Source organism: Onychostruthus taczanowskii, unplaced genomic scaffold (assembly GCF_017590055.1).
Source record: "Onychostruthus taczanowskii isolate IOZ18803 unplaced genomic scaffold, ASM1759005v1 scaffold20, whole genome shotgun sequence".
Taxonomy (NCBI): domain Eukaryota; kingdom Metazoa; phylum Chordata; class Aves; order Passeriformes; family Passeridae; genus Onychostruthus; species Onychostruthus taczanowskii.
Genome location: NW_024499240.1, coordinates 9,989,189 through 10,012,054, shown reverse-complemented (window position 1 = coordinate 10,012,054; position 22,866 = coordinate 9,989,189). Strand labels below are relative to the sequence as shown.

The following is a 22,866-nucleotide window of genomic DNA, read 5'->3' as shown; positions in this document are numbered from 1 at the left end:
AAAGCAGGAACGAACTAGAAATAAAATACATTTAAGGAAGTTGAAGTCAACCTACTAGATCCCCAGATATATTTGCACTGATTATCTCTTGTCTTGCATTCACCATTATAGCAACGACCCTAAACAAAACACAACATGGAATTAGGAATGAGAACTGAAAACAACTTCATCTCCTTCCCCTCCCACAACAAATGTCTCATTTTCACCCTTCACATGCAAGTTGGGACGTAGGCTCCATGAATTTGGGTAGATCAAGTACACATTTTGGCCCAGATTCCCAAAGCCAGTTTGTGTCCAATACATGCTGACATTTAAGCAGTTGGAAGGAACACCGTTGGAAAGAACTTAACATGGAGTGTAATAAAATATCTACATATTAAATGCAGAGATACCAAGTGGATTTCACTCTAAGTAGATATTATTACTATTCAAGGAGTGCATAGAACACAAGCAACACTAATGTTTAAAGGATAAAATTTATGAAGAAATATGGAATACAGGATTTTTAAAAATCAATACCAAAACAAAACAAGAATGTGTATTTGGCTGATTTCTATTTGATGATGTGCAGGGATTTTAAAACATTGCATACCTGATTAGAATCACAGGCATACCCATCTTGTTTATGAAGATTTGGTGGACACTGAAAAAAATTAAGAATATTTTTTTGTCATGTGTACTGTAATAATACATCAGAGTATCACATATGGAATTTTCCTACTTTTAAGAAAATTGGACAACATGTAAAGGGGGTTGAAAACACAATTAGTGCAATAATCTTCATAGCTACAAATAGAAATGAAAACATTAATATCTCGATCCATTTAATACAATGTTCAAATCTAACTTCCTGCATATTCCAAGAAGAAATGAAGGAGGTGAGACAAAATGAAAGTGAATGTGTTCAGTAAGAGGCTATTTGGTAGCTAATACTGGGGCCACATTTGCTGCACTGCCACAACATGCATTTCAGTTCCACTACAACAGTGAGGGAGCACCTGGTCACAGCCTAGCAGGCTATTCCTCACACAGCTTCCGGGGGCTTAATGATCCTAATTGTTATGTTCCCTTGGCACTGGAAATTCTTTTGTACAAACAAATAGCTCGGTCCAGAAACCTCAGACTACTAAAGTAAGGACTCACTTTAAACCATTCTTAAGGTTTTTCCTCATCTAAAAGGGACCTGTGAAAATTTGGAAAGAGAATGCTGCTGCACTGGACTGTGTTAGCCAATACTCTGAGGGCAGCTTGAGAAAGCCCTTCTCTCTCTCATTAAGAATGCTCCACCTACACAGTAAAAGATTTACAATAAAGTATTGGCAATAGCTGCTTGTCTATGTATTGATGTCTCAGATGATAAAATTAAAGGAAGTAATTGGTAATTTATTGGCATTTTTAACTACAGCCAATGCCCAAAGAGATTGTGATTTGTCCTGAATCTCATTTCTTCAAGGCGAAGAACTTGATGCAGTAGATGACTGCATGAGTTATGAAGTTCTTATACAAACAGAATAAATATATAAACATTCAATAATGAAAAGGAGTATATGTCACCTAAAACATCAAAGCTGCTGTGAAAATGGAAAACATACAGGATGTTGACTATTGAAAAGAAATTAAATTCAAACAACATTCTGGTTGTTGTTTATTCCCTTATTTTATATTAGCCAAATGTTTTCAGGACAAATGCGTAAGATCCTCAACTTTTAAAATTCTCATACATGTGCACACTCTTAGAAAACATAACACACTTTATACAAGTCTTACAAGGAGCAGTTCAGGGATCTGAGGTTGTTTAGCCTGGACAAGAGGAAGTTTCTCACCCCCTACAATTCCCTGAAAGGAGGGTATGGAGGTCATAGAGGTCAGCCTCTTCTGCTCAGGTAAGAAATCACAGGATGAGAGGAAATGGCCTTAAGTTGTGCTGGAGAGGTTTAGACTGCACATTAGGAAAAACTTCTTCATGACAAGGGTTGTCAAGCATTGGAACAGGCTGCCCAGAGACACAGGAAAATCTCCATCCCTAGAGGTATGTAAGAGATGTGTAGGTGCAGCATTTAGGGACATGGCTTAGTGGTGCAGTTGGCAGTGCTGCGTTCATGGTTGCACTCAATCTAAAAGGTCTCTTCCAACCTGAATGATTCTATGTTTCTATACTCCTTTAGTTGTAATTTTTTACAATTATATTTTCAGCCATTTTATCTCATAAAATCTTAGTGTTATTACCTTTGAATACATTCACATTTGCAGTGTTTTCTTATTATTTAAGTTATAGACCAGGCAAACAGTAAAGAAGGATGCCTGACACAAATATTATACACAAAACCCCAAGACTTCTAAAAACCAAATAAACCTATAGAAGTCATCTTTTGAGTCCGCTTAGATTATTGCTTTCATGAGTTTACAATAGTTTACACTCCATTATTACATCATCATTTTGGCCATATGACTGTGCAGTTTGTTAATACAATTTTCCTCTTAAATGAATACAAGAAAAAGACTGCAAACAAACATCAGCAGTGCAAGCAGAGAACATTTCTGCACACATACCTGTCCAGAATCCCCAGTGCAGAACTCTGCAATGTCACACTCGTTCACTGCATATCGACAGTCATAACCTCGTGGGAAAAACTAGAAAATTAAAAACATAGTTCAGCACTGGGAATACATCTACATAAACTGCTTCTACCTGAAACACACTCTGAACTTTAACAGGCTGCACATGACTTGACTGCCATGGACAGCTGAAAAGAGCGACTGATATATGGCAGCAACACTCACAAGACACGACGTATTGCAGCAGGGTCCATCACTACAGTGAGCTCCATTAGAAAGAGAGCACTTCTTACAACAGTCTGCATAGCATTCCTGAAGAAAAAAATAAGCAAGAAGTGTGGTTTTCCATTTTAATCTTTCCAACATCAAATTATTATGTACCAGCGGACAAAAGATTCAGCTTAGCACTGAGCACTGATGATTTGAAATTATCAGCTGGAAGAAGCCTTTGCAGTACTCAAATACTAAATGGAAAACAGTGACATACAATGCTACAGCAACACAGGGATTCACACCTTCTGAGGCCTGCGCCAAATTTATGCTGCTTAGTTCAATAGTATTCAATGCAGAAAAAACTCCCAACCTAATTACAAGTGCAATTATATTTAAATACTAGAACGAGAACTCAAATCTGGAGGGCAGATTTTTGCAAAAACATTATTGGACTATTTCTGCAATACAGAAGAAAACAAAAGTTACTTGTTCTGTCTGAAAACAGGCACCAGTCTCCAAAGTATCAGTGAGGAGTCTCCCACTGCACATATGCTATTCAGGAAAAGCAAAGAGGTAAGCACGTGTCCAGTGCAACTCAGAAACTGCTGGGAAACAGCTGTATCTTGTCACTGGTGTAACAGGAACTGTTCAGAGGACACTGTCTTTGCATTCATTGTCATTTGAAAAAATGTTTTAACACAGGCTTTTAACAAAATTGTTTCCAAACAACAGGCAAAACAAGTTCATTTCCATAACCTTTCCCCCCTCTCTTACCAATCACTTAATTTACCTTAATACATTTCATAAGAAAGAGTCATGGAGCAATTGATAACTCTACTTACCATTCGGAAACCACAATCACATTCTTCTCCTGCTTCTACAAATCCATTTCCACACTCAGTGGCTTCAAAGAGCTAAAAGAAAAAAGGCCCCATCCCAAAGTAAGAATAAAACTAGCGTTAAGTGACTTCCGTGTTACACACAACCCATTTGTGCAATGCTACACAAATGTGCTGTCCCAGACAATGCAGCTGCCGTGCCATCAAAAACATGATACATAGAGACACTACGATAACATTTAAGGGAATGACATTTGAACTTCATTCCTGTTCCATGGACTCCCAGTATTCTGTCAATTCCTTCAAGAAATCGGTCTACAATGTCATTCTTGGGATTTGCTCAGGTAACCACACTTGCTCATGCAATGAGCTACTGTCTGTTCCTGTGCAACGCTTGTGCATGAAAATAATAAATAGAAAGAAATGCTGCCAAAAGGAAGTCCTATGTGCCTTATTAGTAAGTTATACACAACCACATACAGAGACTACTAAACAGCTAACCCTAGAACCAGATACATACAATGCAGATACATTCTGCAGCTCAGGATGATGCAGATTCTATAGTGGTTTCACGCATTGTAATTTTGATTAAAGGTACTTTTCAGTCTTGTCACAGAAATAATTCTGTAAGCAGCTTCTCTGTTTTCAACATAATTCTGCTTTAAAATAATATAGGAATATCAGGAATCACCAATTTAATTTGAATATTAGCAGGAGAAAGACATCCACTACCACATGCTTGAAATGACAAGTTAGAAGTTACCAAGTTAAAATGTGAGCAGATTAATCTAAGGGTGAAAGATGTGAGCAAACCTTTCTGCACGGGCTTGGTGGAAGTAAAGCTATGGAGTACCAGCAAGATATGAAACACAACATATAATACAATACAAATTATATATATAAACTTGTATGGAATTCTTCTTTGGTGGTTTTGGTTGGGGCAGGGGGGAATTATAATGCCTAGTAAAAAAGAAATGCAACATTTCACTTTTATTGTATTGACCACATAGGTAATCAACAGCACCTACAATTTTGGCTGTCAGAAGCAAAACAATAGTGAAGAAATATCCATATGTGCTCTTCTTCACCAGTAATGTTGACAGGATTAAATAAAGCATTCAATTTTTTTTTCCCCCCCTCTGTAAGCTTCTGTCTCTACTACACTTAGGTGCAAACAGCAAGATCTCTTACTCTGAAACTGAAATTCATTTCTCTATCAAACAAGAAAACTACAGAACACAAGCAGGCACACACAAATTTCCTATGGCAATCAGGAGCCATTTAATGTTCATATACATGTCAGAGCATAACTTAGGATATAATTTTATAAATGGCATCATGGTGACTGCTCAACAACTCTGCTTTACTTACCAAAAGATTAAACACACAATTTTCTACCTTACCTCCTGACCTCTAAATAAAAGCATTCTAAACATTGTATGACTATTTTTCCCTCCCAAAGTACTTTAAAGCCGTGAAGCACTGGCACAGATAATATATAAAGATAATTCAACCATTTCCCCACGAGCCTTTCCCCCAAAATAAATCCGATTTTTTTTCTGTCAAATTGAGTCATATTGACAACTTCACATTACTTTGCAAAACTGAAGCTGTGCTTTTCTATTTCCCTACTTATTCATTTGTGTAAGAATTCTTGCATTCTTACTCTATAAGCAGTTTGCTACCCTGGGAAAAGATTCAAAAGATTCACTTGAACAAGCAAAATTTTTTTTTAGTTAATTGTGCAAGGTGATGGTCCACCAAAGGGTATAGCATAGTAAATAGAACAGCCTAATAGCCTCATGTGGTATTAAATTCTACAAGGACAGCAGTTTGACACTATGATTAAATAGAATATTAATGCTTTGGATTGCTCTTACTTGGCAAAAAGAGCCACATGGAATATTTTTATACTGCTCAGCTATACAGAGGTGTCAGGCTAACATTGTCTTAGAAAAAATTATGACCTTGGTGAGGTTTTAGGCAAAAAAGCAATGGTAGAAGGAAACATCTACGAATTACAGTTTGTTAGATGTATACTTGAAATGAAATTAAGCTAATGTTGAGAACAACCAAAAGTTACTACTGTTTATATGAAATCAGCTATGGATTTCTATTTCCCAATGTGGTAACTGGCATTCTTTTTAACAACCTCAGACACAAAGTCCAAGAATTGAGTAGAGGTGGAGTGTACACTTCTGGATTTATTTTGCACTACTTCCAGCTTAATAAGAAGTGCATTTATGCTGAATGTGACATTTATCATTATTTGAGTATGAAGAATTATGGAAATCAAGTTGCATTCCTCTCAATATTATTTTAAAATGCTAAGGGGCTGAACAGCTAATTACAACCTCAAGAAAATACCCACACAGATATCAGAATAAATTTGAGAACAGATGATGTCAGTAAAATCATTACATTTTCATTACAACGTGTAGCAGATGTCCTGACTACCAACTTATTTATTTATTTTATTTATTTATTACTTATTTATTACCTTTGTTGGCCTGTTAAAAAGGCAGGCACCTCCCCCACGAAGTAAAAATTCTTTGTATTCTGCAATGCTGCATTTGGAGAATTTCCTGGAATGGTATACCCTAAAATGGCAAAGAATTAGGTGAGTAAATGCCTTGAAACACCATCAGCTACTGGAAAGGGGCAAAGGGGTCACAACTTTTTTTTAAATACTGTAAATCCCAGTTTCTTACAACCACTGTATGCAACACTATGACAGCTCAGTCTCATTCTCAAATCATAAAATCAGAACAAAAGAAAAATTTTTAAGTGTTTTGCCTTTTTTATATTTCTTCTTTATGTACAGTATATGAAACTGTAGGTTTTAAACTTCTTAATAAGGTAAACCCACATTATCATAGTAGCTGCTATTCACCCTTTCTATTGTATGCATAATCCAGTATCCTCTCAGGCTTTTTTTAACACCTACAAGATGCTACAAGAAGTTTCACAGCTTAATACAGACTGGTAGAAGAACAATTTCATCCCATTTTCGTCTGTCATATTTGCTAATCTCTTTTCATGTCTCCCTAATTCTTATACTAGAAGAAAGAGTAAATTTTTTTTGCATAATATTACAGATTTCTCTCATATTTCCTCAATGCAATCTTTTTCCCAGACTATTAAAAATGTACTTTATTAGTAATTTCTCACTCAGAAATTGTCTGATATGTTTATTAGTCATGTTTTGAGATCTGGGAATGAGATCTATTCACACTATAAAAGTTGGGGTAACCATGCCATAAGGAGGGTCGCCATTCCTTTCCTAACAGCTCACTGCCACTGAGCTATTTCCCCACTGAATTATTCCATACAGAAAAAATGTCTCCTGACACTGATGGAGTTAAGTGAGAAGGCTTTAAAGTGCAGCTAATTATTCACTCATTTCATTAGTCAATCCTTTATCAGCTTCTACATGACCATCCTCTGCTCCTGGATTTTTTTTTGTTTACTGTTAACCTTTTTTACAGAAGAGGCTTATTCCACAGCCTCTTCTTCTGAAATTTCTATCCAAGATCAATACTTTGATCAGTTCACCATATCAAGGAATGCAGTATCTATTCTGATCAATGCTTTACCTCGGATTCCAGAAGCAAACTTATGGAATGATTTTCTGCTGCACTCCTACAGTGGCCGGCAATTACAAGTCTGCAGGGAAGCCACAAGTAACTCTACTGAAGAACTAAGCTCCTTCAGTCTTATTTGTAACTAATTTTCTCCATGATTTTTGCAATCAAGCTTCCACAATGAGCAAGATACTGACAGGAAGTGATTTGTAAGACTCAAACCCCTATATTTCAGAAGTTATTCTCTTCTAATCAATTACTTACAGTATAGAGAAAGAATCTTTGGCAGTATGTGAGGGTGGAGGGCAATGAAGTTCCTCCCATATAGAGGTGTTTCCCCTTCAGACTTCACTGACCATTTATATACCCAAGGACTGAGTTCCAACTGTTTCTAGTTTTTCATTTATTAGCGCTAAAACACATGGATAAAACTGAATGCATAAGAATTTCTGCCATAATGTAAACTATGAACTCATTCCAGAGCCCTCAATTACTGATATTTATGACATACCCTGTTTCCTCCATGATGCAACCACCCCAGGATTCAGTGCAGTCACACTCTTCTCAGACAAGACCACAATACAACAGAAAAGGAGAGAAGTTATAAATATGCTTACAATAAATATAAAGTACTAAAAAAATGGAGCTTGACTAATTATACACAGATTTGATGGTTGCTTGGCTGTACAAACTCTAGCCCCAAAAAGGAAACCAGCCCACTTGAAGACATACTAATACCTTCAATAAATACAATACTTTCAGCTTACCATATCTGCAGGTTCTGCAGACTCAACAAAATTTCAGGCACTACACAAAGCTAAAAATAGTTGGCAAGGTTCTTCCCTCCGTGCTCTCAAAACAGGCAGCACAAGGCTGTCTGCAGCACACATAATATTGATGATTTTAAATGTTAAACACTTTTTGTTTAAATATTTAAATTTTCTCCTTCCTAAAAATACAGAATACCCTGAAAGAGGATTGTTACTGGACAGGCCAGCCTTTTTCCATTGGGCACAAAATTATTAATAGCAATATGTCAATCAGCCAATCAAACATTCATTCGAAAAAGTAGTTGATTGAAAATGGATTTACAGTTTACTTACAGCTATAGCACGTAAGTCAACAGTGACCAAACTCATAACATAAAAACAAAAGATCAGCACCTTATGGTTGGTAAAACAGAAGCTGCAAACTGCCCATAAAATTATCTACCAAAGGTAGATGCACTGTAGTTACTACTGGAAATCCAGTTTCTCCATGGAAAATATCCAGAGATCATTTTTGTGGCTATTTCTACTCTCCCCAGGTCTTTCTTTAGTCTTTCCCTATAAAGGGCATCCAAATAAGGACACTAAGCTATCATATCAAAAAACTATTTTTCAGTTAAAAAATATTCTGAGTTCCAAATTGTTTGAACTCTGTTTTACCTGTAAAACAATTATATAGAAAATAGTTTAGCAATTTGCTAGTTTACACAATTCAAAAGCAATGCTTTACAAAACAGTATTCCTAAGCATGGTTTCCTAATTCGCAGATTTTTGAAGTGATTCCACAGTAAAGTCAACATTATCATTCACATTTTTTAAGAGGAAACAAAGAGAGCAGGTAGCCACACTCCTTACAAAATGCAAGTGAAAACCAAGCAATTTTCTTTAGCCCTGAAAAAGGGTTTGCAGCAGTTTTTGTACCAACACTACAGCTGTTAAGGTAACACAAATCTGGTCTGACTGTGAAGCAGCAAGATAACAAGTTGAGCAAATATCACACTGGACTAGGTTACAACTCCTTACCATTTCTTTAGTTGTAAATCAGGTATTTTTGCATTTCAAGAAGTCAGCAATTGTTCTATTGCATTTACAGATTTCATGATGATAGAAAATGAGTTCTAAATTAAATGAATTAATAGTGTTTTTATCAATATACCTTTGAATATTGGTTATGAATCTAACCTCGACACAGGACATCACTGAGGTCATGCAAAATGTCACTGGACTGGAGGCTCTTACTTTGGTGAGGCTGAAATTTCACTACATACATTTCCAAAAGCAGCAATTCCTGTTCTATAGTTACAGCAATTTTGGCATTTCTTTCAAACATAATAAAAGAAGTGTTTGTATGTAGCTAAGGAAGACAAAAGACTCCGTGTACATACTCGGCTTCCTGGCAGCTGGCTCCCATTGTATTCCAAGATTCTGAGCAAGACTCTGTGCTAGTTCCTGTGCCATGGGCAAAGGGAGGCCATACTGCATTCCAAGAGAAGCACAATTATAAAAAACAAAAACCCATTAGTTATTGCAATGAACACTACACTGGCTCATTCTGCCTTACCACATACCTACTACTTCAATAATTCAGTGCAGTCAATCACAATTCTGTGTGCATGCAAAGAAAATAAACTCAATAAAGTACATAACAGATAAAATATTCCTCTCCTAATCTCAGGCAATCTCTCCCCACTGGTTAATCTAAAGAAAGAAGTTTATTTGCTATATATGCAGTACAGTTTTGTAATAATAGGATTTAACCCATGTAAAACCAGAAGAATTTCATCATCAATTTAACACTGCACTGAGGAAAAAAACCCAAACATTAGTAGTAAAAAAATCAATACACAGGGACAATTTGTTTTATAATTTCAATGTTAAAAAATTTTAGGAAGAATTACATGCCATTGGTACCTCAGAAGATCAAGTGTCTTACAATGGTAAAACAAAGATATTCAGTGCTGTGTTTCAAATACTCCTGTCTCAGATTTTTGGGTCTAAATTCCTATTAAATACAATAAAAGCCAATTCAAGTTCTTTTTAAGAGAATAATGCAGACAGGAGAAATACTCTCTAAAAAGAAAGGCACTCTGAGCAGTGGTTTGACAATAATCAAGAAGGCTGGCTGTGAGAATCCTAACTTTTTAATATGTATATTATCTTTAAAGCCCTGAATACTGAAACATATGAACTCTTGAGATTATAATGTAGAGATTCATTCTACTTTATTTCACTTTAGTCATGAAAAAAAAAATTACCTCATTCACTCCTACTCCTCTGGCCACAGAGCAAACACCTCCAAAGTAACTTAAGCTGCTCCTTTTGTAATGAAATGTCACATTCCTTACAAACAAATAAAAATGAAGAAACTATAACACATTGACATTGTGCACCAAGAGCTTATTGAAAGAGCATACTCTCACACATACTATGATAGATCTCATGTACATACATCTATTTCTAGCATAAAAAGCAACTGCAAGTTTACAGACAGAATACCAGCACTGGGAGAGATGGTTTTCTATAAGCTTTGACATAAATACTATTTTTCTCTTGTAGAGTCAGAATCAGTCTTAACCCACAAACAAACCAAGGACAGAAATCTTGAGTGCCAGACTCCTAAGACAATACAATGGTAACATTTCTTTAAAAAGTTCACAATATATTCCAATTTATGATTAGTCATGAAGGAATTCTATTCTGAAATGTACCACTACTGAGAACTTTAAAAATTATTATCTGAATCCAAACCAATTTAAGTTTTAAATCCAAATGAAAAGACTGAGAAAGACACCTAAAGGGAAAATAATTTAATACTGCTCTTTAACTTTGCCTCCTTTCATTTATTGCTAATAAGCCCAAATAATTTAGTTAAGTAATGTAATCTGGAAGATCTAAATTATTCATTAAAATGCCTACAAATTACTATGAATTACACCTATTTTAACTTCATGGTCATAACAATAAATCTACACAGCCTACAAACAACCTACAGTGATCCTGCATGTTGTATGAATGACCCAGCCTTTGAAAACTGATGTTTTTTTTTAAATGACAGGTTACCCCATACAGGTATGTATTTATTTTTCAGAACATTCTAACAGCCATCAGAACATTCAGGCTGCAGCTTAACTAAACATTTACAGCCAAGGACTTTACAACAGACAGGATTGCAGGCACTTTTGGAAATGTTCTAGTTCATCTCTTCCCCAGCTCCAAAGAGGCTCAGCTGGAGCATGCCACATTCCACTAGCTTTGGAACATCTCCAAGCATGGGCACTCCATAGTCTCTCTGTGCAGCCTGTTCCACCATCTGAACAACTTCACAGTGAAAGGGGTTTTTCACCCTACGTTTAATTGGAACTTTTGGTATTTCAGGTTGGATTTGATACCTTTCACCATGAGAAGAGCCTGCTGCTGGCAGGTGACACAAAGCATGCATGGAAGTCTCTAAGAGTGCATGTCAGCAGCACTGTGCCTGTATTATGAAGAACAAAATCAGCATTGCATTGTGATGCCAGTATTAGGGAAACTTGGAGGAAATTCTTCATCTCCTGTTTTTATCTTCTTCTGCAGAAGATGAACTACTGGAGAAATTACATTCACCATGGAAGACATTGGTTACTCCATCCTCACAGTATGTCATGCTGCTGGGAGACAGCTCAAGATCTTTCCCTATGCTGCACAGGGGAACACACATTTCCTCCTCTTCGCTTACAATGCCACGAAGTAAAATAATCCTTGCTCCAGGCTGAAGTCGTGCCAAGTGATGCAAGTGGAATTTCCCTTCAAAATGCATTGTCTTTCAGAACAATTCATTACAGCTCTAAAGGAGAAGACCTTCCATTAACAAATCATCACTGCAGCCACATGTGTGAATAAATTTACTAACTGGAACACTCTTGTGGCAATACATAATCCTGTCAGCTCTGCCCTCTCCTGATCATAACTGGAAAAGCAGCACATTACACACCTGATTAGCAAAGCTAAGTGTCCTTAAGGGCTCATCTAAAGACACTTCACATGTGACACTGTCTCCAGGTTGCAAAGACATTCAAATATCATTACAGATAACTATCGACATGACCATGGTATATACTACACCTATAAAAAAAGGTGTTAAATATAGATTAAGCTTCCTAAGGAAGGCAGATGTTGATTGATACAGAGAATACCAAGCAAAAAAAGTAAGAAAGAAGAGACAAGTAGAGAAAAGCAGCAGAGAGGAACTAACATTCTAAGGATACATACGAGAGCAGGTGCACAGCATCGGCGTGCTGCTTGATGTAGTGCTGCCGGTACTTGGAGAAATCGTGGAGCATCTGCAGAGGGTCAGGGTGAATGTTAATGCGGTCTCTGTCTGTCCAAGTCTCCACAGCAACCAGAACCACCCTGGTGTTCAGCTGCTCCTTGTATATCTGAGGGCAGAGACAGGACAGGCACAGGAGTAGACACTGGGTCAAACATGCACGGCTAGCCAGTAAGAGTAAAGCGGAAGGACAAGAGGGACAAAGCAGGAGGAAAACATGGGGAAACAGTTAGCTGGCAATGCCTTGCATTTCCTAAAAGCTGATATTCTGATCCACTTAAATTTTATGTTTTAGAAGGGAAAAAAAAACCAACCCTAGTTGCTTTTTTTCCGAGCCACTCAATTTTTTTAAAAATTATCATGGCAAATAACTTTGCCACTGAATTTTGCAGAAAACTTGTGCAAAAATCAGCAAAGTAGAAATGTAAAGGTACACTGGGTGATCTCAAGGAAAAAGAAAAGAACTATATCTCAAAGAGCAGCAAAAGACAATTTTAAAGTAGGAATTATTTAATTTCTCAGTTTTCCAATAAATCCAAATTTTAATTAATGCTGGATTTCCATTTATATAGTAGGATCACTTAATTCTCACATTGCCTGAGTGGAATTAAGGAAAAATATTCAGTTTTCTATAAATTTTAATGTTACTGCAGCAATAGACAAGGAAACAACAATCAGGCATTAATAATAACAAAAGGGTTTTAAAATACACATTTTAACATTGTGCATGATACTTTATTCTGACATAAAACTACTGCTGTCTTTAGGTTCAGTTCAAAATATGTCAAGTTTATGCAGAACTCATAGATCTACAAAAGATGCATTCCTTATTCACCCTGACCAGAAACCCAGTTTTGTATCAGGACAGCATTATCCTTATTAAAAAGTCAATCTATAATACTCAGCTTAGATAAAAAAGGGAAATATAAAAACAAGAGACAGGAACCAGATAAGCTCAGTTTTGTCCAAGACCTTTGAAGAAAGAGAGTATTAGCATGCGTCAGTCTCAGGGAGACAGGCTGAGAGCATCCACAGAAAATGGTTTACAACATGAGCAAACCCAATGAAATTAAACTGCCTGAAGTGACACAGGGGTGGATCAATAAAGACTCTACTTCTGCTTGTGGGAGGAAAACTCTATTTCCTGAAGCAAACAAAAATAAAAGAATGGAAGAGGAGGCAAAGAACCTGAAGATCTCTGAAAGCCATTATCCTTTTCACAACAATAAATCAGTAAGGAATATAGCCCACACCCTATGGACACAAGGGAATAACAAGGCAGAAATCCTGCTCTTTTTCATGCTTTATTTAAACAAAAAACCATTAAGATGTCATTTTGAAAGTTTTCTACGAAGGGACTGAATTCTACACAAGAATGAAGCTTGTGTTTCTGCATACACATAGATAAAAATTGAAAAAAACAGACATAGTAGAGAAAGAAAAGATGCATTAAGTAACTTTTCTTAAAATGCAGAAGAAAGAGAAAAAATAATTATCAGATGAGGAAAAAATAAAGATGCCACCTTTTCTTTGGGTATGTCCAATATGAACTGGAGAAATATTACACATATTTACATTTTTATCTGCTATAGAAATTTTTCTTTAGGCTATTGGCATTTTCAGATCATTACAGAAAAATATTCCAAAACACTTCTGGTATTCCATATATTATAAGTATATTCACCTAAAGTTTCAATATATGTCCAGTACACTTTATATGTAAGAACAAATACTGCACTTTTTCCTCGAAGTCAAGCTGTTGACAATGTTTTGCACTGAATCATATCACACAGTTCCACTGGTATCAATAATGTCACATGGAAAAGGGACTCAGAGTCAGCATTTGGTAGCCTTTGTATTCATCCCTACTAGAAAATCTACCTGTTTTCACTACACACAGAGCTCTGAAAGGTGTGTGATCATGTGTATCAAAAAGAGGAAAAAAACCACCAAATTAATTTTACCACAAATATTACTTTTAGTTTATATGCTGTATGCAAAATTGTTTTAAATTTAACACAGATACAATTATGGTATCTGTGTCAGTTCCACCCATTTATAATGTAGTACAGTGGCATTTTTTTCTGTTTTTAAGCTATAAATAGAGATTTATAAAGCAGATTATTTTACTCACACTCACTTTTTCTTCCAATAGATATATGTATCCCTTGTGAGCTATAGTTGCAGTTTCAATCACTTGCAGTTAGATACAAATATACATTTGATTAAATCTCATTCTTAATTGGTGACAGATAATGAAATCACCCCTGCCAAAGGCAAACTCAGTTGCAAGCTTTAACAAAAATGCCACAGATAATCTGGTAGTTTCTTATACATTCACCCCAGGCTATTCTTCTGCAGAGGAACTTTAGAAGTGCACTTTAAAGTGTAATTGAAATTTGGTATCTGAAAATGATAACATTTTTAACACAGTGCTAAAGTAGAAGCCAGTGAATCAATTTTCAGAAGAAATATTGATACTTACAGCATCTACAAGGTTTACCACAGACTTTGCAAAATTGTTTGTGTATGCAGTTGAAGAACGGTGCCTTTTGAACTAAAAGAAGAGAAAGTAGATTACTGATTCTTTATTTTTACAGCATGAAAGTAAAATTAATATTTTAAGAAAGAGTATGGGAAAACTCAAAACACCTTTCAGATCACAGCTTATATCTCATATTCAAGAATCCCTGGAAGATAAAGGAAGCCCTGTATGTTATGCAGCTTTTCCCAACTGTAAAAGGGGCATTTAACCACAACAAATACTATGTTTAGAATCAGAGTTCAAATGTTTGAGACAAAATTACAGGTAAACATGAACATAAACATGAGCTCAAAATTGAGAGGATGCTTTACCCATTAATATTACTTAACCTGATGAGTTACATATCAGACTGTAGTAGCCACATTCCATCACTAATTGTAAGACAAAAAGATGAAGCATTTACCACTTATCCTGTGCACAGCTCTTTGCAAAGCCCTCCTTTTCTACCACAACACAAATACTTTTGTGACATGTAGCAGTAGTCATAGGAAAAGGCAAAATGGGAGAGGGAGTGCATGGTAGAAGTAAATATATGTTTGAACATGAAAACAGTTAAGCTGAATTTCTTAAATCCTAACTTCACTTTTTTTTTAATAGACCTAGATGAGCTGTATTACAAATTCTGCTTCACAATGTCTGTGCATGTCATTACAATGGTTTCATGTCTTTCCTCATCCTGACTCATAAGCCCCTTCTGTTCCAAGTCAAATTTTTTAAGGATGCAGCTATGGTATCTGAACACGAATCCTTATAACTTTCAAGAAACTGTAAAATTATAAACCAAGATTACATTACACAGTATGATTTGCAGATAGGAAAATAAGTCTTCAAAATTTCACAGAAAATGAACATGAAATTGCTTAGAACAGGAGAAAAAAGCATTTATCAAAAAACTTACTAATTTCCACTGCTGGTTAAAAGCAACAAGTCTCATTGCCTCACAGTGTTCCGTGAATGTGTCAGTTATTCTCTCTATGAAACACAGTACTTAAAAAGAGGCCTTGGAAGAAGGGAGTCTTCTCTGACTAACTGAGTAGCTGCTCTCAGGTCCAGTGCTAGTAGGTGCCTAGGGTGCACACTGAGAGGAGCATTACACCATGGACTGCTCCCCAGAGAGCAAGGACAATGGCAAAGGGGGAAAGGGTGGCTTTGCCTTTTTGTTTTGAGCCAATGCCAAACCTTTACAGAAGTGGAAAGGTAAAATAATATGCTTTGGAAAATGTTCTTGGTTTTCATGAAAAAATTAAAATGCTAAAATCAACAGTAATATAAACTTAATGTGGTTAAACACAGATCCTAAAAGAAATTAACCTAAACCAGTAAAAAACACAACAACCTAATTTAATGTGTTGAGATATCTTTATTGACAGAGGAAAGGAAATGTTGTGAAAATACACAGTATTAATGATTTAACACAACGATCAAGGAGGTTTAAGACCCTTGTTCCGACGAAGACTTTTTGCTGCAGGGGAAACATGCCCTCTCCTGGTAAGTAGAAAACCTTGAAAACCTATTCAGCGAGCTCCTGGACTGGCAAGCTGTGACTCCTAACTGTGAACACTTCCCTAAGTATGTCCACTTTATTCTTTGAAAAGAACTATATCTGCTTCTAAGTCACTGATAACTATGAAGCAAAAAATCTTGTGCTATAAGTTCTAACAAATAAAGCTTTAGAGGAGACAACAGTGTCTGTAATAAGTGTAGTGAACACCTTCAAGCACTTCTGCAATACAAGAGGCCAGGGGAACAAGACAGATATAGGAATATTTTTTCTTCATAAGGAATACCAAGCATAAACAAAATGGCCATAACTTCAGTTACTGTGCCCTACTGCTAAATAACAAACACCTGAGCACTCTTAAGAGTAGTTTCCTACCAGGTGGCTTTACAAATGAAAACAGCTCAAGAAATTTCTGTCCTACTTTTCCCACCCATTCAAATTCCCTCCACAGTGCTAAATTAACACAGATAAAATACAGGCTATGTTTGCCCAGACTACTTCTATGATTTATTAGACAGGTGAGGGGAGGGTACATTATGTGTCCATTCAGCACTGGAACAAGTATTAATAACTGCAACCTGTTCTGATATCCTCAATTTCTTGCTCTTAAATATCATCCTTTAGTGTTGACAACAGAACCCATAACTCCATAAAGCACTGGGAAACTTGCAGCAGGGTGAGAGACATAAAAAGCTCTTTACTTCCAAATAAAATAAGTAAAAACTACTGAATCAGCAAAATTTGATTTGAAAAAAAAGAAGTCGTGCTTACAACAAATATCACTTAGTCCGACTTTTTCCAGTTATCCCTCAAGACAAAAAGAGGAAAAAATTTGGCTTTCATCCCCCCATGCATTTTGGTTTTTTTTTTATTGACAAACACTTTCTGAATCAAACAAACAACTTACTTTGCACTCCATTATCACTCCTGTTTATAAGTATGGAATAGCCATGAAGAACAATCAGAGTTTTGTCTACATGTTTTGCTGCATTTAAATTTTAACCAGTAAAACTAAAAGTAACAAATTCTGACCTCTTTCTATATAACTTCAAAGATAGGATGTAATTTTAGAACATTTAGTGTGTTTGTTCTGGACAAAAATGTTTTATTGTTTTACTTTGTTAGTGATGGGCATATTACTTTATCCATATGAAACCAAAGTGCTCCAGATTCATTTTGAATATATAATTGCCCCAGAAATTCTTAGGTAACATTAAGTTTCATTAGGTATTATGGCCTACAGCGTGTCTTACAGTACAAATGTTAATAGATGCTGATAAATAAAATCCTGGGCCCAGAAAAGGGTGACAATTTGTAGGCTGTACATCAGCCTAAACTGTCACCAAAAGGCAGATTAGCACTGAATTGATATACTTACCATTTTATGGTCATTGACTATCATGAGCTCCAGATATTTCATTTCTTCAAAGACACCACGAGATAACTGATGAATTAAAGAAATTCTTTGAGAAATCGTGAAGATGTAGTTATTTTCAAAAATAACTGCAGCTGATTTTCTTACATATACATATAAAATATCTATTGTTTAGGGTATGTAAAGCAGTAAACAACTGGGTGACAAACGCAAGTAGGGTAAAGAATCATAGCTCCAGTAACTTAAACACTGGCTCAGAATCTGAGCCACATCACTAGGAAAGTTCAGGGTCTACTCTTTTTGCTTCAGTGCAGACACCACCACTGCTTTCCTCCTCCTTACATTATGTACTATTCACCACAGATTTAATGAGGAAGGAAGTTACTAAAAACATAAGCACCCTCAAAAATATGGTGTGGATTATGCAACTCAGTGAAGAAATTCAGAAAAATCTCATTTAACTCAATTATTCCCCTAACTGATATATACGCATGTGTAGATCATGAGGACTGCCCACTTAGGATCTCCCAGTAACCCAGTTTTGGGTGTCCTCATTTGGATTTTTGATTTAATCATGCTACTTAATGAGCCAAGTGACAATAAAAACAGGTATCTATAAAGTAGCAAGAGTTCATTCAAAATTATTCTTTATTCTCAAGCAGACAAAAAAATTAAAATTCTAAAGTAATTTCCACTACTGAATTTCAATTTAATTGATGCGTAACATTGCTGTGACTTTAGAAAGTTTATCACCTTTCTCCCAAATTTTCTATTTTTGAAGCAAAGTCTTGTTTTCTCATTTGGTAACTCTATTATGGGACAATATTAAGCTTCTAAAAACACTTGTTTCATAAACCCTATATTCTCTTGACATTAAAAAATACAGAAATTAATGAGTTTGGTTTTACAAATGGTCTTAACTCAGAGTCAGACTTCTACTTACTGCTCTCTTTCTTCTTCTCCTTCTCCTCAGCCACTGCAGTTCAGACAGAAAGGGCCATTCAGAACTAGAGTCGGTCTCTGTAAAAATTACAATTTAAGAATTATTTTAAACTACTTATGTACACCATCCAAACCAAAAGTACATTGAGATCACAAAAATTATAAACACCCTTGCTATCCAAAAGCTCATTTTTAAAAAGATAAAAGACATATCAAAACTCAAGTAATTCAGAAATTTTAAAGCATGCAAGGAGATGTGAAGAAATTATAACCTGGGCTTAGAATATGCATTTTCTTCCATCTCATTTGCCTCAGTACATTAATATCACTGATTAAATTCAGTGATTTTCAGAGAAAAGCTAAATACAGGTCTGTGGATGAAAATCTTACAGCTGCCTTTTGAAACACCTATATTGCATTGCAATAATTGTGAAAAAAGGCAGGTAAATATCAATTTTTTCAAGATTTTCTAAATAAGCAGCAATTTCATAAATACTGCTAGCTTAATAGTAAAATTTTCCAATATCTAAAAACTCCCAAGCAAAAACATACCAAGGTCCCGCAACTGCTTGGAGGCTTGTGTCCCATAAGTTCTTTGGATAATATGTGGCCTACTTTTACTGTCCTAAAAAGAAAAATATGTGAAATTTTATTCTAATTAATAGCATCAAGTGAAAAATGTGGCACTTCTTTCAGTATTTATAATTTTTATCATTTTTTCTATAAAACGCAAGCAACTATAGTACCAATTTGGGATAGTACTAATCTGAAGCAATTTATTTGCAAACCTGAGCAAATCATAGAGCCTCTCTGCTTCAGCAAATTGACCAGTCTACAAAAAAAGAGTGTCACAGATGTCTTGGAGATTACCTTAAAAAAGTCCTTTAAAAGCCTTAGCATTAGAGAACACAGATCCCTTATTCCAAAAAATCAAACTAGAATGTCAGCATCTGGTTGAAATCTTCTTTCCACAGATGAAAAGGAACTACTACCATTTATGAAAAAAATCCTAATTGCAGCAAATTGCAAGAAACCAATCAGTATACTATCCTTAAGAGGACCCTTTCACCCAGTTTTATTGGTGTATTCCACACTTTAAAAAGACAAGATTTTTAATGCATATTTCTTTAGAAATCTGCCATGCCCCAAATTATCCCATTTGAGTATCTACTCTAGAAAATAACTCCTTTTTTCCGTAACACCTCCTCTGCAGAGCCTGCCAAAACAAGCAATTCTTATCAAAGGGTAGGTTGCTACTGTTCTGTAACTTCCATAAGAAATACACAGCACACTGAAGGACAATACAGCACATATTGCTAGATTTTGGGGTGAAGCAGAGGGAGTTTTACACAGTATCTACAATAGTTAAGATTAATCAAGATGAATAAAGTACATGCTTAAGGCTCTGTTCAAGATATTTATCTCATGTACTGTAATAAAAAATGAGCCTCTGAAAGCTCTCTGTAGCTGTATTATTTCCAGCACGTTTGAGAAAATTATGTATCTCATCTGTTTTCTTATTTAGAGCTCAATTTGAAGCCTTGAATTGGCAAATGGTATCTCACTTTTATAACCAGAACTTTTGTTCTGCTTACAATTTTTACTGAAATACCACTCAGAGAGATATCCTGGTGGTATAGCAAGCAAGAAAACAGTTTAGTCAAATTTTTTTCTTCCTTGTATAAACATAATCTCCATGAATTTACTGTGTCTGTGTTGTCAGTTTTTAGAATTGCAACCTTTACGAACATGTGCTACATCACAGATACACAGCATGTACTGCTGCTCCTGGGCAGACTGATTCTTTTAGGTGTAATATTTTCCCATGTCTCTGAAGTTTCATTTGTAGCCCAATAATTGACTGTCCACATGACACCGAGGCCTCCGAATGTTGATCCAGTTTGACAGTATCAGCCAATGATTTTGCAGGTCTTTATTCAGACTCCAACTTCAGCTTTCCAGTCACTACAATGTGTCAGTTCAGCAGCATCAGTTATTTGTCACATACTATACATATACTGTCAAATACATACTAGAGCGAGACAAGCTTCGGAACTGTGGCACAGCATCTGCAATATAGCCCACAGACCAAGCAGGATACAAACCTTGGGAATTCTTTGTCAATGTTGCAAAATCATTCTGCTGAAAATCACTCAGAGGTCAGAAATATACCTAGTTTTACTACTGTCTGTGAAACTCTGCCAGCTGTACTAAGAGCTGAAGTTTTAGAAATGGTTGTACTCGTGAAACACAAAATACAAAAAAAAAAAAAAAAAAGGCAAAATACTTGCATAAATGCAGTCCTATATGCTGATCCAGCATAATCTTGCATTTGAACATGCTGGATCACAATTATTTAAGCTATACTATGATCACTGACTGAAGACATACAAAGTTTAAGATACCCAGATGTAATTATTTATTTAATTCTGCTTTTTGTGGAATCGTGGCAGGCCAAGAGCAATCTGATGCAGCTATTTAGAGAGGAATGTACAAATGAGTTTCAGAGATCCTCCCAATGAATTAATAAAAACTTTACTTCAAGTACTAGAGCAAATTGATAAGCACTTTATGACAGTCCATAACCATGTGCTTTGGGAAACAGTTTTATTTGCCTGTTTCCACCATCTAAATGACCAACAGCAAGTAGGAAAAAAAGGATTAAAGAAAAGCAGAAAAAAAATCACAGGTAAATCATAATTACATAATTGCCACCTTAAACAAATTCAAATCAAGAAGTGTTGATTTGAACACTTGTGTGTTTTAAAATACTTTTCATTTTCATATTAATGCATGAGACCTATCACTTATTGATTTATTCCAATACTTTTATTTGGTATTCCTTGAGTAGTCTCCTAAACCAAATAAATTAGACAAAAATAAACTTACAGCAGTGTGGGTCAGATCCATTGGCTCTATCAAGTACAAGTAAGTATTATCTTCAAACATGCCACTAGAACATGGAGAAAAAGAAGTGATATTTAGGATTACAAGGCAATCAGTTTGACTCCAGGATATGAATTTTGATAAGACAAAACCAAACTTAGGGCTGAAAAACTGACCAATATTAAACAGATGTTCATTACTACCACCTGTAGCTAGAGCCAAGATTGGGGAATTATCAAGATATGTGACACATTTTAATGGACTAACACTAAATGTAGTGGCAATGCAGTGATAAAATACCAAAAGGGGTAAAGATTTGACCTTGGAAAAAGGAAGTCCTACGACACACCCTAGCATGCAAAATATAATCAACAGCTGAGCTGCACTTAGCAGGAATTAATGCTAATTTGTTGCATTTTTTCCTTGTACAATCTAACAAAAAGATCCATTTTTCTGTGACAGAATCATACATGAATACTGAGCATACAAACTGCTAAAATATAATTCTTGTTTATCCTTTACCATAATAAGTCATCTGGGGAAATATTTACCTGTATTCAAAGGTTTCATGAGACAGCATCAAAACACTAATTCCAATGACAATAAGAAAAATTTCAAAACATAAAAAATCTTTCAGCCTCGAATGCTTCAGTTCCTTCTACATTAAGAGACAATATTCAAGAATAATAATTAGTTATAGCCTTGTTTAAAAAATGAGAACATGCACTTACTGAAGTCCATTACAAGTTGAAAGAGCAACTTTGGAATCCTTCACACCTCTGATATTTCCATGGTAGTAACAATGCTCTCCCCCCTAATAATTTTTAAAAACAAACAAACACACACACAAAATTATCCTGATTTCATGTCTGTTGCGTAACACCAATGCAAAAAAAAAATCTAACAGTAACATTAATCTCATTTATGTACTTGTCTTTACTGTCTATCAGCAATAAGCTCAGGTAAACTAAAAAGTATTCTCAAAAAGTTTTATTAAAAACTCAAGCGTGGTTGTCTCTCAGCCATTGTTTGAAAAACCTACTGTTCATCATAAAAATAGTATGAGAATTTTTAATTCTTGTGTCATGTCATCTGAACTCCAACATGCATATTAAACCATTCTTTATGTAATGATTATAACTCGAGACAGTACAAAAAATGTAAATGCTCTTTGTCTATGACAGCATTATTTCCATTTTGCATCTTACTTAATGAGTTATTCAGATTCTGATTTAAATTCCTTACAAGTTATTGTATATAATTAAATCAAAGTATTTAATAGAAAGTAATCATCCGGCGTTTACTCTTCCATCAGTGAGAATGCATAAAACATGCTTTTTAACCACTAAATT

At 35.5% G+C, this 22,866-nt stretch overlaps 1 protein-coding gene across 1 annotated transcript in view; it reads right to left on the bottom strand.

Annotated features, from left to right (window-relative positions):
* The window catches only part of ADAM23 (ADAM metallopeptidase domain 23), a 65,429-nt gene that overhangs the window by 20,507 nt on the left and 22,056 nt on the right, over positions 1-22,866 (bottom strand). Inside the window, exons 5-20 of the mRNA XM_041403397.1 lie at positions 22,246-22,328; positions 21,518-21,581; positions 19,181-19,253; positions 18,630-18,706; positions 17,690-17,755; positions 14,751-14,822; positions 12,208-12,374; positions 10,215-10,299; positions 9,345-9,435; positions 7,704-7,752; positions 6,109-6,208; positions 3,612-3,683; positions 2,782-2,868; positions 2,551-2,631; positions 593-643; positions 56-119 (exon numbers count right to left, since the gene is read on the bottom strand). Coding sequence (XP_041259331.1) covers positions 56-119; positions 593-643; positions 2,551-2,631; positions 2,782-2,868; positions 3,612-3,683; positions 6,109-6,208; positions 7,704-7,752; positions 9,345-9,435; positions 10,215-10,299; positions 12,208-12,374; positions 14,751-14,822; positions 17,690-17,755; positions 18,630-18,706; positions 19,181-19,253; positions 21,518-21,581; positions 22,246-22,328 — 1,282 coding nt within the window. The remainder of the gene's footprint in view (positions 1-55; positions 120-592; positions 644-2,550; positions 2,632-2,781; positions 2,869-3,611; positions 3,684-6,108; positions 6,209-7,703; positions 7,753-9,344; positions 9,436-10,214; positions 10,300-12,207; positions 12,375-14,750; positions 14,823-17,689; positions 17,756-18,629; positions 18,707-19,180; positions 19,254-21,517; positions 21,582-22,245; positions 22,329-22,866) is intronic.